Source organism: Austrofundulus limnaeus, unplaced genomic scaffold (genome assembly GCF_001266775.1).
Source record: "Austrofundulus limnaeus strain Quisiro unplaced genomic scaffold, Austrofundulus_limnaeus-1.0 Scaffold177, whole genome shotgun sequence".
In the NCBI taxonomy this organism is placed as follows: Eukaryota; Metazoa; Chordata; class Actinopteri; order Cyprinodontiformes; family Rivulidae; genus Austrofundulus; species Austrofundulus limnaeus.
In genome coordinates this window covers 463,457-474,721 of record NW_013952579.1, presented here as the reverse complement: position 1 = coordinate 474,721, position 11,265 = coordinate 463,457, and the positions used below count along the sequence as shown (strand labels likewise).

Genomic DNA, 11,265 nt, shown 5'->3' with positions numbered 1-11,265 from the left:
TTATAATACATATGTTATAGTACATACATTATGGTACATAAGTACTTTATGGTACATTATAATACATATGTTATAGTACATACATTATGGTACATAAGTACTTTATGGTACATTATAATACATATGTTATAGTACATACATTATGGTACATACGTAATTTATGGTACATTATAATACATATGTTATAGTACATACATTATGGTACATACGTAATTTATGGTACATTATAATACATATGTTATGGTACATTATGTAATGGTACATACTGAAAGATATTTAGTGACTAATTAACTGAGTTTTATATAAAGCCTTATATTCTATACTTTGTGATTAAATGCACAAACAGAGAATCAACAAATCACTGGTTTATGTGCGCCTCGCTCCAGTTTTGTAAAAATACTTGTTTATTTACAGCTTTCTAATGCTGACGTCAGAAGAACATCATGTGATTCAGGGCGGTTTTGTTCAGACTTTCAGGGCCACACAGGTTCTGGATGAGAATCTTTAGGTTTTCTGTTTATTACTCGGGCTTTCAATTTGAACGTTTTCTCACAAACTGTGGTACGTGTGTTTCAGGCTGGACTACAGCGGACCCTCCAGAGAGTTTTTCTTCTTGGTGTCCAGAGAACTTTTCAATCCGTACTACGGTCTGTTTGAGTACTCCGCTAACGACACGTACACGGTGCAGATCAGCCCCATGTCGGCCTTCGTGGACAACCACCATGAATGGTGAGCTGTGTGCAGGTTCTTCAGAAGAAGAACTACAGCTCAGATAAGGACAGATTATTTCAATGTGTGTTTTAATTTTCCAGGTTCCGCTTCAGTGGGCGGATCCTGGGCCTGGCCCTCGTCCATCAGTACCTGCTGGACGCGTTCTTTACCCGTCCATTCTACAAAGGTCTTCTTCGAATGTAAGTGTCACCTCTGAGGGGTCTTCTTCTCATGATCAGCAGGTTTGTGAAACACTTGGATCCTTTGGTTCCTGCAGCCCATGTGACCTGAGTGACCTGGAGTTCCTGGACGAGGAGTTCCACCAGAGCCTGCAGTGGATGAAGGACAACGACATCGAGGACATGCTGGACCTGACCTTCACCGTCAACGAGGAGGTCTTTGGACAGGTGTGTGTWTAAATATTTACTCTGTGTCCTGCTGAGACAGACTCTCAGAAACACCAGCATCTCGCCTGCGACTCCTCAGATCACAGAGAGAGAACTGAAGCCAGGCGGCGCCGGCATCCCCGTGTCTGAGAAGAACAAGAAGGAGTACATCGAGCGCATGGTGAAGTGGAGAATAGAGCGAGGAGTGGCCCAGCAGACCGAGAGTCTGGTCCGAGGATTCTATGAGGTAACAGGAAGATTTGTTTGATCATTTGTAGAAATACACTGAAAAACAGTTTGTTAGTGATAAAAAATAAAAGATCTGGAAACAAGTTACTGACATTTACTGACTGGAAAACTGTAAATCTGCTGGATAAGATGTGAGAAACAACCAGTTTATTAGATTCATCCTCTGGTTTAGGTCCAGAGGGAGGGAGGGATGATGGATGGATGGATGGATGGAAGGATGGATAATGGATTGGATGGATGGATGGATGGATGGATGGATGGATGGATAATGGATGGATGGATGGATGGATGGATAATGGATGGATGGATGGATGGATGGATGGATGGATGGATGGAAGGATAATGGATTGATGGATGGAAGGATAATGGATTGATGGATGGAAGGATAATGGATTGATGGATGGATGGATGATGGATGGATGGAAGGATAATGGATTGATGGATGGATGGATGGATAATGGATTGATGGATGGAAGGATGGATGGATGGATAATGGATTGATGGATGGATGGATGATGGATGGATGGATAGTGGATTGATGGGTGGATGGATGGATGGATGGATAATGGATTGATGGGTGGGAGGATGGATGGATGGATAATGGATTGATGGGTGGATGGATGGATGGATAATGGATGGATGGATAATGGATGGATGGATGGATAATGGATGGATGGATGGATAATGGATGGATGGATGATGGATGGATGATGAATGGATGGATGGATGGATGGATGGATGATGATGGATGGATCCATTTGTTTGCTTGTTTGTGTGTTTGTGTTTGTTTGTTTATATTTGTTTGTTTATGTTTGTTTGTTTATATTTGTTGTTTGTGTGTTTGTGTTTGTTTGTTTATGTTTGTTTGTTTGTCTGTCAGGTGGTGGACGTTCGGCTGGTCTCTGTATTCGATGCTCGGGAGTTGGAACTGGTCATTGCCGGCACAGCAGAGATCGACCTGGCAGACTGGAGGAACAACACGGAGTACAGAGGAGGTGTGTGAGGCTGGAGTCATGACCTTTGACCTTTGAGGCCTGTAGAGTCGAACATGGAGCTCATTTCTCTGAGCGTTACACAGTCTGGCCTTCAGGGTGAATTTACAGCCACTCCTGAGACTGGCAGCTGTCTTTGATGTAAACGTTGACCTCATTTGACCTCTATGATGTCATTATAGAAATAAAACATGGATCACTTCCTGAAACAGATCATATTCTGGTTTGATCTGACAGGAGAGATGAAAGGTTTCATCTTGAACATCTTGTTGTTGTTTAGTTCGTGCTCTGAGCGTGACGTTTGAAACTTTTAATAAAATAAACCAACTGAGACGCTCCAAACGGTTCTGTTCAATAAACATTAACCAGCAGAACGTGCTGCAGCCGAGGCAGGAGGAGGAGGAGGAGGAGGAGGAGGCCTTCGTTGTTATTCATCTGACTCATGCACCATCATCCTGTCTCTTCCCCTCAGGTTACCATGACAACCACATAGTGATCCGCTGGTTCTGGGCGGCGGTGGAGCGGTTCAACAACGAGCAGAGGCTGCGGCTGCTGCAGGTGGGACTGAGCGCCCCCCGGTGGAGGCGTGTTTGGTGCTTTACGTAAGATCTGACTGCAGGAGTTAAAACAACGTAAACACAAACCTGATCCCAGCTGGTTTATTTACAGAAATAAAACAAATAAAAACAATAAAACTCTGGACAGGGTGGGATGTTTTCTAAATGTTAACAAATTTATTTTGTCAATTAGGACCCTTCTAACCAAACCAACATTAGTTTAATTTAAAAAGGGTGTATTTTATTTTAATGGTTTAATAATAGACATTATTTGATAAACATTCAGCCTGCAACTGAAAATAATGGTGGAGGACCTCAGTTTTAGCCTTTTAGCGTTAATGTTAGCTCCAGAGCTAATGGTGATTGATGGTGTTAGCTCTCGAGCTAATATATAGATTGTAATGTATGATGCTAGCTCTCGAGCTAATATATAGATTGTAATGTATGGTGTTAGCTCTCAAGCTAATATATATATTGTAATGTATGATGCTAGCTCTCGAGCTAATGGTGATTGATGGTGTTAGCTCTTGAGCTAATATATAGATTGTAATGTATGTGTTTAGCTGTCAAGCTAATATATAGATTGTAATGTATGTTGTTAGCTCTCAAGCTAATATATAGATTGTAATATATGGTGTTAGCTCTCAAGCTAAATAAATATAAATGTGTGGTTTTAGCTCTCAAGCTAATATTATTAGCTGGGAGCTAACACCACACATTTATTTATAATATATACGTGTGTGGTGTTAGCTAAATCAATACAAAATATACATTTATTGTCACACTCAATAGCTTTTTAGCCTTGACTTTTTGTGTCAAACTGTATCTGATTTAAAAAGACAGCCTCAAAACGAGTTGATCTGAGACTCATCTCAGAAAAGGAGAGGGGCTTGTGGAGTAACAATAAAGAGGAATTCAGATCAACGCATTTAGTTCCACTTTAAATAGACCCCAACTGAATGATTTAAATGTGAAAAGCGGTTTAAAAGCAACATACTTCTCCTTTAAATGAAAAATGTAGTATTGTACAATTTTTAATAATTAGATGTTTTCACATTAAACATCTTTTAGTGGAACAGCAAACATGTTAAGACCAACATGTGACAGTAGTCAGAGATCCTTTTAAAGCTTTGAATAATAACGTTTCCATATTTCTTCTTCCTGTTTCGACCCGCCTGGCTTCAGTTTGTGACGGGCACGTCCAGCATTCCCTACGAGGGCTTCGCCTCGTTACGAGGCAGTAACGGACCCCGCAGGTTCTGTGTGGAGAAGTGGGGGAAAATCACCTCGCTACCCAGGTGAGACGTGACGGACATTCTCTCAGCTGCTAACGCTAATTCCGCTAACGCTATCTAGCTCTTAGCCTTTCTGTTTGTGTCTCCAGAGCTCACACCTGCTTCAACCGCCTGGACCTCCCGCCCTACCCGTCCTTCTCCATGCTCTACGAGAAGTTGGTCACCGCCGTGGAGGAGACCAGCACTTTTGGCTTGGAGTAACTCCAAGAATCAAACATCTGGATCCCCAAAGTTTCTCATTTAAGAGAAGAAGCTGGAATCTTCAAAAGGCAACTGACCCCTTGTGGATAACTCTGCTGTTTTTGTTTTTTAGCTTTTCCATCACTCAGCGTTCAGATCTCACTCCTTGACTTCACTTTGATCGAGACTTAGATGGAGAATCAGGAGAACTTATCAAAGGCTGTTTGGTTTGTTAGTCTGAGCCACATGTGTGCTTTATCTCAGAGACAGCTGCTGAAAATCTCCTTTTTGTCCCTCTCCCAGGACCTTAAAACTGTGTCCCACATTGAAAAACTACAACGCGTGTCTTTTTGCACAAATATATTTTCTTTATGTTCACATCCTGAACCACCGTCTCCCCTTAAAATTTTGTACCAACGTGGAACGACGGGGCTTTGACTTAAAGATGGACCACTACTCTCAGCTGTGTCACCTGTTAACGAGGTACCTGTGGGTGGACCTTTCCACACTTCTTTTACTCCCTCGAATGAAAAACACCACTTCTGATCCAGAGAAAGAGATGAATGTAACAAACCTGAATGTACAGCCTTCAGAAACATGGGTTTTACTTTTACGTCTGAGAGAAGAGTTCCAAGTCAGTAACAATCCTGGTAAAAAAGGAAAAAGTGCCCCTTCCAGTTTTTACATTTTAATATTAGGACATAAATAATAAACACAAGACGTGATATGGTGATGGTACGCAAAATGCATATTGGTGAAAAAAACAAAACAAAACTGGTTCCAGCCCTTGATCCAACAGCTCGTCTGTTTCCTAGGGTTAGCTTGAATGTTCGCTAATGTTAGCTTGTAGCTTTGCTAGGATTAGCTTGTAGATTTGCAAGTGTTAGCTTGAAAGTTTGCAAGGGTTAGCTTGAAGGTTTGCAAGGGTTAGCTTGTAGATTTGCAAGGGTTAGCTTGAAGGTTTGCTATCGTTAGCTTGTAGGTTTGCTAGGGTTAGCTTGAAGGTTTGCTAAGTTGGCTTGTAGATTTGCAAGGGTTAGCTTGAAGGTTTGCAAGAGTTAGCTTGAAGGTTTGCAAGGGTTAGCTTGAAGGTTTGCAAGGGTTAGCTTGAAGGTTTGCAAGGGTTAGCTTGAAGGATTGCTAGGGTTAGCTTGTAGATTTGCAAGGGTTAGTTTGTAGGTTTGCAAGGGTTAGCTTGTAGATTTGCAATGGTTAGCTAACGTTTCCAGAGCTTATACTGACGGTTTGCAAGGGCAAGGGTTAGCTTGTAGGTTTGCTAGGATTAACTTGATTTGCTAAGGTTAGCCTGTAGATTTGCAAGGGTTAGCTTGAAGGTTTGTTTTAGTTAGCTTGTAGATTTGCTAGGGGTTAACTTGAAGGTTTGCTAGAGTTAGCTTGTAGGTTTGCCAAGGGTTAACTTGCATGTTTGCTAGGGGTTAGCTTGAAGGATTGCAAGGCTTAGCTTGAAAGTTTGCTAGGGTTAGCTCGTAGATTTGCCAGGGGTTAACTTGAAGGTTTGCAAGAGTTAGCTTATAGGTTTGCTACGGGTTAACTTGCATGTTTGCTAGGGGTTAGCTTGAAGGTTTGCTAGAGTTATCTTGTATGTTTGCAAGAGTTAGCTTGTAGGTTTGCTATGGGTTAACTTGCATGTTTGCTAGGGGTTAGCTTGAAGGTTTTTAGCTTGAAGGTTTGCAAGGCTTAGCTTGAAGGTTTGCTAGGGGTTAGCTTGAATGCTTGCCAGGGTTACCTTGTGGGTTTGCTAGAGTTTAGCTTGTATATATTGTAGGTTCAGCTATAAGGTTAGCTAGATTTTGCTTGTAGACATGCTAACATTAGCTTACTGGCTTGCCAGGATTACCTTGTAGGTCTGCTAGGGTTAGCTGGTAGGTTTGCTGATCTTAGCATTTAGACGGGTTACAGTTAGGATGACAGATGGCACACAGGTGTTTCTCTGATCATCAGTGCTGTTGTGTTTCCATCTTGGCGTTGTGTTAACACACACCAGTCCTTACATCAGCAGCGAGGCTGGAACCAGTTTGTCCCTCGCAGCTTTAACACGTAATTTTTACTAAACGACATGAATCTGTTGTGTTTTTGTTCAGTTGAGGTAAACCGTTTTAAAACCTGGTGAAGTTTTATGTCCTGATGTGTAAAATCTTTAAACTGGAAGAAGGGTTTTATTTTTTATTGTTACAACTGTGGAGATAAAAACCAACACAAGGGGGCGTTACATGCTCTGTTATTTGAAGCTTAAGTGACATCCGTCCTGTTTCTGTTACAAAAGCACGAGATAAATCATTCTGTCCTCTTCCCCCTGAACCCCCTGAATGCACGTTTACACCTCCTGTGTACAGACACCTGTTGGACCTGAGAGGCTGGAGTAAAGTTTAAGATGTGCCCCACCCCCTAACACCTCCCGGTCTAATACTGCATGCAGGACCTGCCCGGTCAGCAGCTCCGTGAGCCGCACCTGCCAGGTTCTTCTAGGTGGTGTGTTGTGTCATAGCTCGATATTGCATGTTGAAGTAGCGCAGCACACCGTCCTGACTAGCTTTGTGCATGAGGATACAGCCGTTCATTCAGACGCCTGGCTGGAGGAGGTGGCACGCACGCGTCACGTCGATTGTGGCGCTCACTGGAAGCCTTACGCTCACCTGACACTGTCGTACCTGTGTGCTCATCCAAGTGCTTTAAGACTGGTGGCGGTGGGACGGAGAGCTTCACGGCAGCATGTTTCTGAAATGTTTCACTTAGTATAAAGTTGACGGTTCTTCGCTCGCCGACGAATCAATGAGGCTGAACTCAACGGAGCACATGTGTCGTGTTTCTGATTGTCTCTTTGTATATAAATGTGCGTCTGTCTTGTGTGTACAAATATATATATTTTGCACCGAATGTACCAAAGGTTTGGGGCTTGCAGAGTCAACCATCTGTCTGATTCAGTCCAACAAACACATCCCACGTCTCAGATTCTTACACGACGTTTGCTCCGGATGAAAACAGCTGCACCTCCCGTCCCGTTCAGAACACCTCCGACCCGACTCCACTCTATGCAAAGCTCCCGTGTCTCCATTTCACTTCGACGATTGTAATAAAAGAGAACAAGTGGAAAGCTTTCATACATATATGTGCTCTTATTTATCTGGTGAGAGTTACCACAGGTCCAACTTTAAGAACATAAGCAATGGTGTCAAATAAAAACAGCTCAAGGTGTTAAAATGTAAAAGTAAATCAGGACTGGATTAAACGTTATGGTGTAAAAGTTCACATGATAAGAAGCCAGATCATTAAAAGCATGCAATAAAATCTGATTACTTTTAGGTAAAATGTCACCTCAGGGCAGATTCATTTTATCGTCTTGCAAGACACAATTATCTTGGTAGATGTATGAAAAATTCCAAATAATTTTGAGCTTTTTTTCCAAAGAAAGGTTTAGATTTTAAATTGCTTAATATATCATTTTAAATTTAAAAATTAGAGCAGTCAAACAAAAGCAAAACAATTAATTTAAACTATTTGTGCAATACCAGGAGAAAATATAGTCAAAAAGAGTGTCAGATTATGAATTTTTGTAGTTTTTAGAAGCTACTTCCTGGTTAGAAGCTACTTCCTGGTTAGCTGGAGCACCGCAGTGCGCATGCGCCGCGCTGTGACGTGTCCGCTCGGTGTCAAACAGGGATGTAAAAATGACCGAAAACGCTCCGGATCCACCAAATAACTTGATTTCCCGTGGCCCTCAGCAGCAGTTCGGACCGTTCACCTGCCGGGTTTACCTTTTCCTTTCGTGTTTTAGTAAGTTTGTTTAGGTTGAGCTGAGAAAAACCGGTTTGAGTTACTTTTTTTGTGGCGGACAGATTCACTGTCGTCGAGTTAACTTTTAGCGAACCGTTTGGCTAACCGGAGCTGCGCTCGGTGAACAGGAGCATGTTAGCCGGCGCGACGCGGGCGGAGCTTGGGTCACTTCTCCTATTTACTCGGAGTTAATTCGCAGAAGGAAGAAGAGCCGAGCCGAGCCGAGCCGGGTCGGGTCGAGTCGGGGTTAGCTGGAAGCGACAGGATCCAAGGCGGACAGAGGATGATGTCCCGCAGGAGGCTGGACAGCCGCAGCGGGCTTCCCGCCGGGCTGCTGGGGGACATCCAGACCCCGATCAGCCCCGAGCCGCTGGAGAGCCTGTATGACGTCACCGGAGAGCTGGGGAGGTGAGGGACACTGATGGTTCTGGTTCTGACAGGGGTTCTGCTCACATTTATCAGTTTATTTTATCCTGATAAGGGTTTAAAAACAAAATAAAAGTGTAAAAAGTTTAAAAAACACAAACTTAAATTCAGATTTATCAGTAAAAATATCAAGTCTGAAACTCAGCCTGTATATTTTTAAACTTTTTACACTTTTATTTTGTTTTTAAACTCTTATCAGGATAAAATAAAACTTCTCTGATCTTTTACAGGTTTAAACATAAAACTCATATCTCATCATTGGGTGTAAAAACACACAAGTGGTGTGTTGTTTGTTTGAAAATAAAAGAAAATGTTGCTCCAGGTGTGTTTTGGAAAGACATCAGCAATGACCTGATAATCTGTCTAAAGAGGGTCAAACATCTCAAACTGTCGCTCTGCACTTCAGTAGATTATTAACATTTAGCACAGCAGCATGCTCACCCTGAAGGTCAGACCGTGCAGTGCTTAGAGACACACTGGAGAAATGCTTTATTTACTTTTTATTTAATAATAAATGGTAGTTTAATTTATTGGATTATAATCTCTAGGTTTTTATTCACAAGGTTAAATTTGAATCATTACATAAATAAAACCACAGAGTTGAATGAGTTTTTTTTTTTCACTCATGATTGTGTTTAAATGTTTCAACTCGAGCCAGCCGCCACTTCGGACTCTGGACCGTCATGAGTCGGGCCCCGAAACGCTCAGGTGTGCCTCGGCGTGACTCGGACCTGTGTGTCGTAACGACTCGGGAGGAGGAAGGAAACCTGCTGACATGTTTTTAAAAAAAAAACCTTCCGAGAAAGAAGAAGTTTATTAAAAACAGGAAGCAGAGAGGTGAAATTATCCMCTGTTATCTTTATAAAGTTAAATATAAAATCATCTGATGCGACACAAATCAAATCTGAAATGAGGAGCCGGTGTTTTTAGAACAAAAGAACTGTTTAATCATCATTACTCATCATAAAAACATTTATTAAACCTGACTGTATCCTGAGTTATACTGATTATAAAAACTATCAGTTATTTTATCTGCTCAGGATGAGGTGAGCTTAAAATATTTTTAGAAACTCGACAAACCAGTTTGARGTTTTAGTCGAGTCAGATTTTTGTTTTGGACAAACCCTCTCGTGAAACTAGAATAATTTAAATAAAGTTKTTGTTTGTCTGCAGCTGATTGACGTCTGGTTCAAGATGGCCGCCGCAGCTGAGCTCAGATTTCCAGACGTGGAGCGAAATGTTGGCGTGGTAGCTGAGAGTGGTCCGTTATACCCGGTCCTGTTCGATCGTTAGGCTTCGGATTAAAGTGAAAAGATGTTTTTATTTAAGCTTTAATGGTTTTTATTCTGTAGTACTGAAACGTTACAGATAATAAAGTTTATTTGGCATTTTTATTTCACAATAAAAGAAAAAAACAGACCTTGAAACATGTTTTAAATCCTGAGATTCACCTTTAATAAACTTAACGTCTGAATTCATATCTCAAAATTTAAACTTTAAATAACTTTTTGTAATATTTATTTTACTCATAAAGAACATAAGTTTTATTTTTTAACACAACACCAAAACTGTGATGTAAGTTTCTGAGCRTTTATTTTGAAATGTTCCGGTCTCTTCCTGCCCAGGGGGAAGTTCGCGGTGGTGAAGCGCTGCGTGGAGAAAACTACGGGGAAAGTGTTCGCCGCCAAGTTCCTGCGGAAGAGGAGGCGAGGGCGGGACTGCCGGGCCGAGGTGGTCCACGAGATGGCGGTCCTGGAGCTGGCCCGGAACAACCCCCGGGTGGTCAACCTGCACGCCGCGCACGAGACGGACCACGACCTCGTCCTGATCCTGGAGTAGTGAGTGTCGCTCCGATGACGTCACCTCTGTGGCCCACGCAGCTCTCTGAGCCAGAGTCTGTCAGAACCGGTTCATCCGGATCCGTCTGAGACCTGAGAGTCTGCTGACGTCACAAACGAGTCCAGAATCAAACTGCAGCTTCGTTTAAACACATTAATTATTTTAGTCTTCATGGTTTCATTTGAAAACCAGAACCAGAAGAGTGAGCTGCTCATTGGACCACACCTTAAAGACGAAGAACCTGAGGAGGTTCAGAGTCCAGAGAGTCCAGAGAGTCCAGAGAGTCCAGAGAGTCCAGAGAGTCCAGGGAGTCCAGATAAAACTGAGCATTTCTGTTAAAACTGCTTTATAAAGTGATTCAGTTATATAAATCCTTCATAACTGGTCCTCAACTGATCCTATACTGGTCTTATACTGGTCCTATACTGGTCCTATACTGGTCCTCAACTGGTCCTATACTGGTCCTCAACTGGTCCCATACTGGTCCTCAACTGGTTCTCAACTGGTCCTATACTGGTCCTCAACTGGTCCTATACTGGCCCTGAACTGGTTTTAAACTGGTCCTGAACTGGTTTTAAACTGGTCCTGAACTGGTTTTAAACCGCTCCTGAACTGGTTTTAAACTGGTCCTGAACTGGTTTTAAACTGGTCCTGAACTGGTTTTAAACTGGTCCTGAACTGGTTTTAAACCGGTCCTGAACTGGTTTTAAACCGGTCCTGAACTGGTTTTAAACCAGTGTTGAACTGGTTTTAAACCGGTCCTGAACTGGTTTTAAACCGGTCCTGAACTGGTTTTAAACCGGTCCTGAACTGGTTTTAAACCAGTGTTGAACTGGTT

The 11,265-nt window shown here is 42.3% G+C and overlaps 2 protein-coding genes across 7 annotated transcripts in view; both read left to right on the top strand.

Annotated features, from left to right (window-relative positions):
* The window catches only part of hecw2a (HECT, C2 and WW domain containing E3 ubiquitin protein ligase 2a), a 41,547-nt gene extending 34,052 nt beyond the window's left edge, over nucleotides 1-7,495 (top strand). For 4 of the 6 annotated variants that reach the window (XM_014017808.1, XM_014017805.1, XM_014017807.1 and 1 more), the window contains exons 23-30: nucleotides 577-729; nucleotides 813-911; nucleotides 989-1,118; nucleotides 1,198-1,344; nucleotides 2,227-2,341; nucleotides 2,811-2,896; nucleotides 4,081-4,193; nucleotides 4,280-7,495. In XM_014017808.1, coding sequence (XP_013873262.1) covers nucleotides 577-729; nucleotides 813-911; nucleotides 989-1,118; nucleotides 1,198-1,344; nucleotides 2,227-2,341; nucleotides 2,811-2,896; nucleotides 4,081-4,193; nucleotides 4,280-4,391 — 955 coding nt within the window. In that variant the 3' untranslated portion in view covers nucleotides 4,392-7,495. The remainder of the gene's footprint in view (nucleotides 1-576; nucleotides 730-812; nucleotides 912-988; nucleotides 1,119-1,197; nucleotides 1,345-2,226; nucleotides 2,342-2,810; nucleotides 2,897-4,080; nucleotides 4,194-4,279) is intronic. The other 2 variants (XR_001310973.1, XR_001310972.1) reach the window with 2 other exon arrangements.
* A 493-nt stretch (nucleotides 7,496-7,988) lies between these two features.
* The window catches only part of stk17b (serine/threonine kinase 17b (apoptosis-inducing)), a 7,139-nt gene continuing 3,862 nt past the window's right edge, over nucleotides 7,989-11,265 (top strand). Inside the window, exons 1-2 of the mRNA XM_014017799.1 lie at nucleotides 7,989-8,570; nucleotides 10,214-10,426. Of these exons, the coding sequence (XP_013873253.1) occupies nucleotides 8,446-8,570; nucleotides 10,214-10,426 (338 nt within the window). The 5' untranslated portion in view covers nucleotides 7,989-8,445. The remainder of the gene's footprint in view (nucleotides 8,571-10,213; nucleotides 10,427-11,265) is intronic.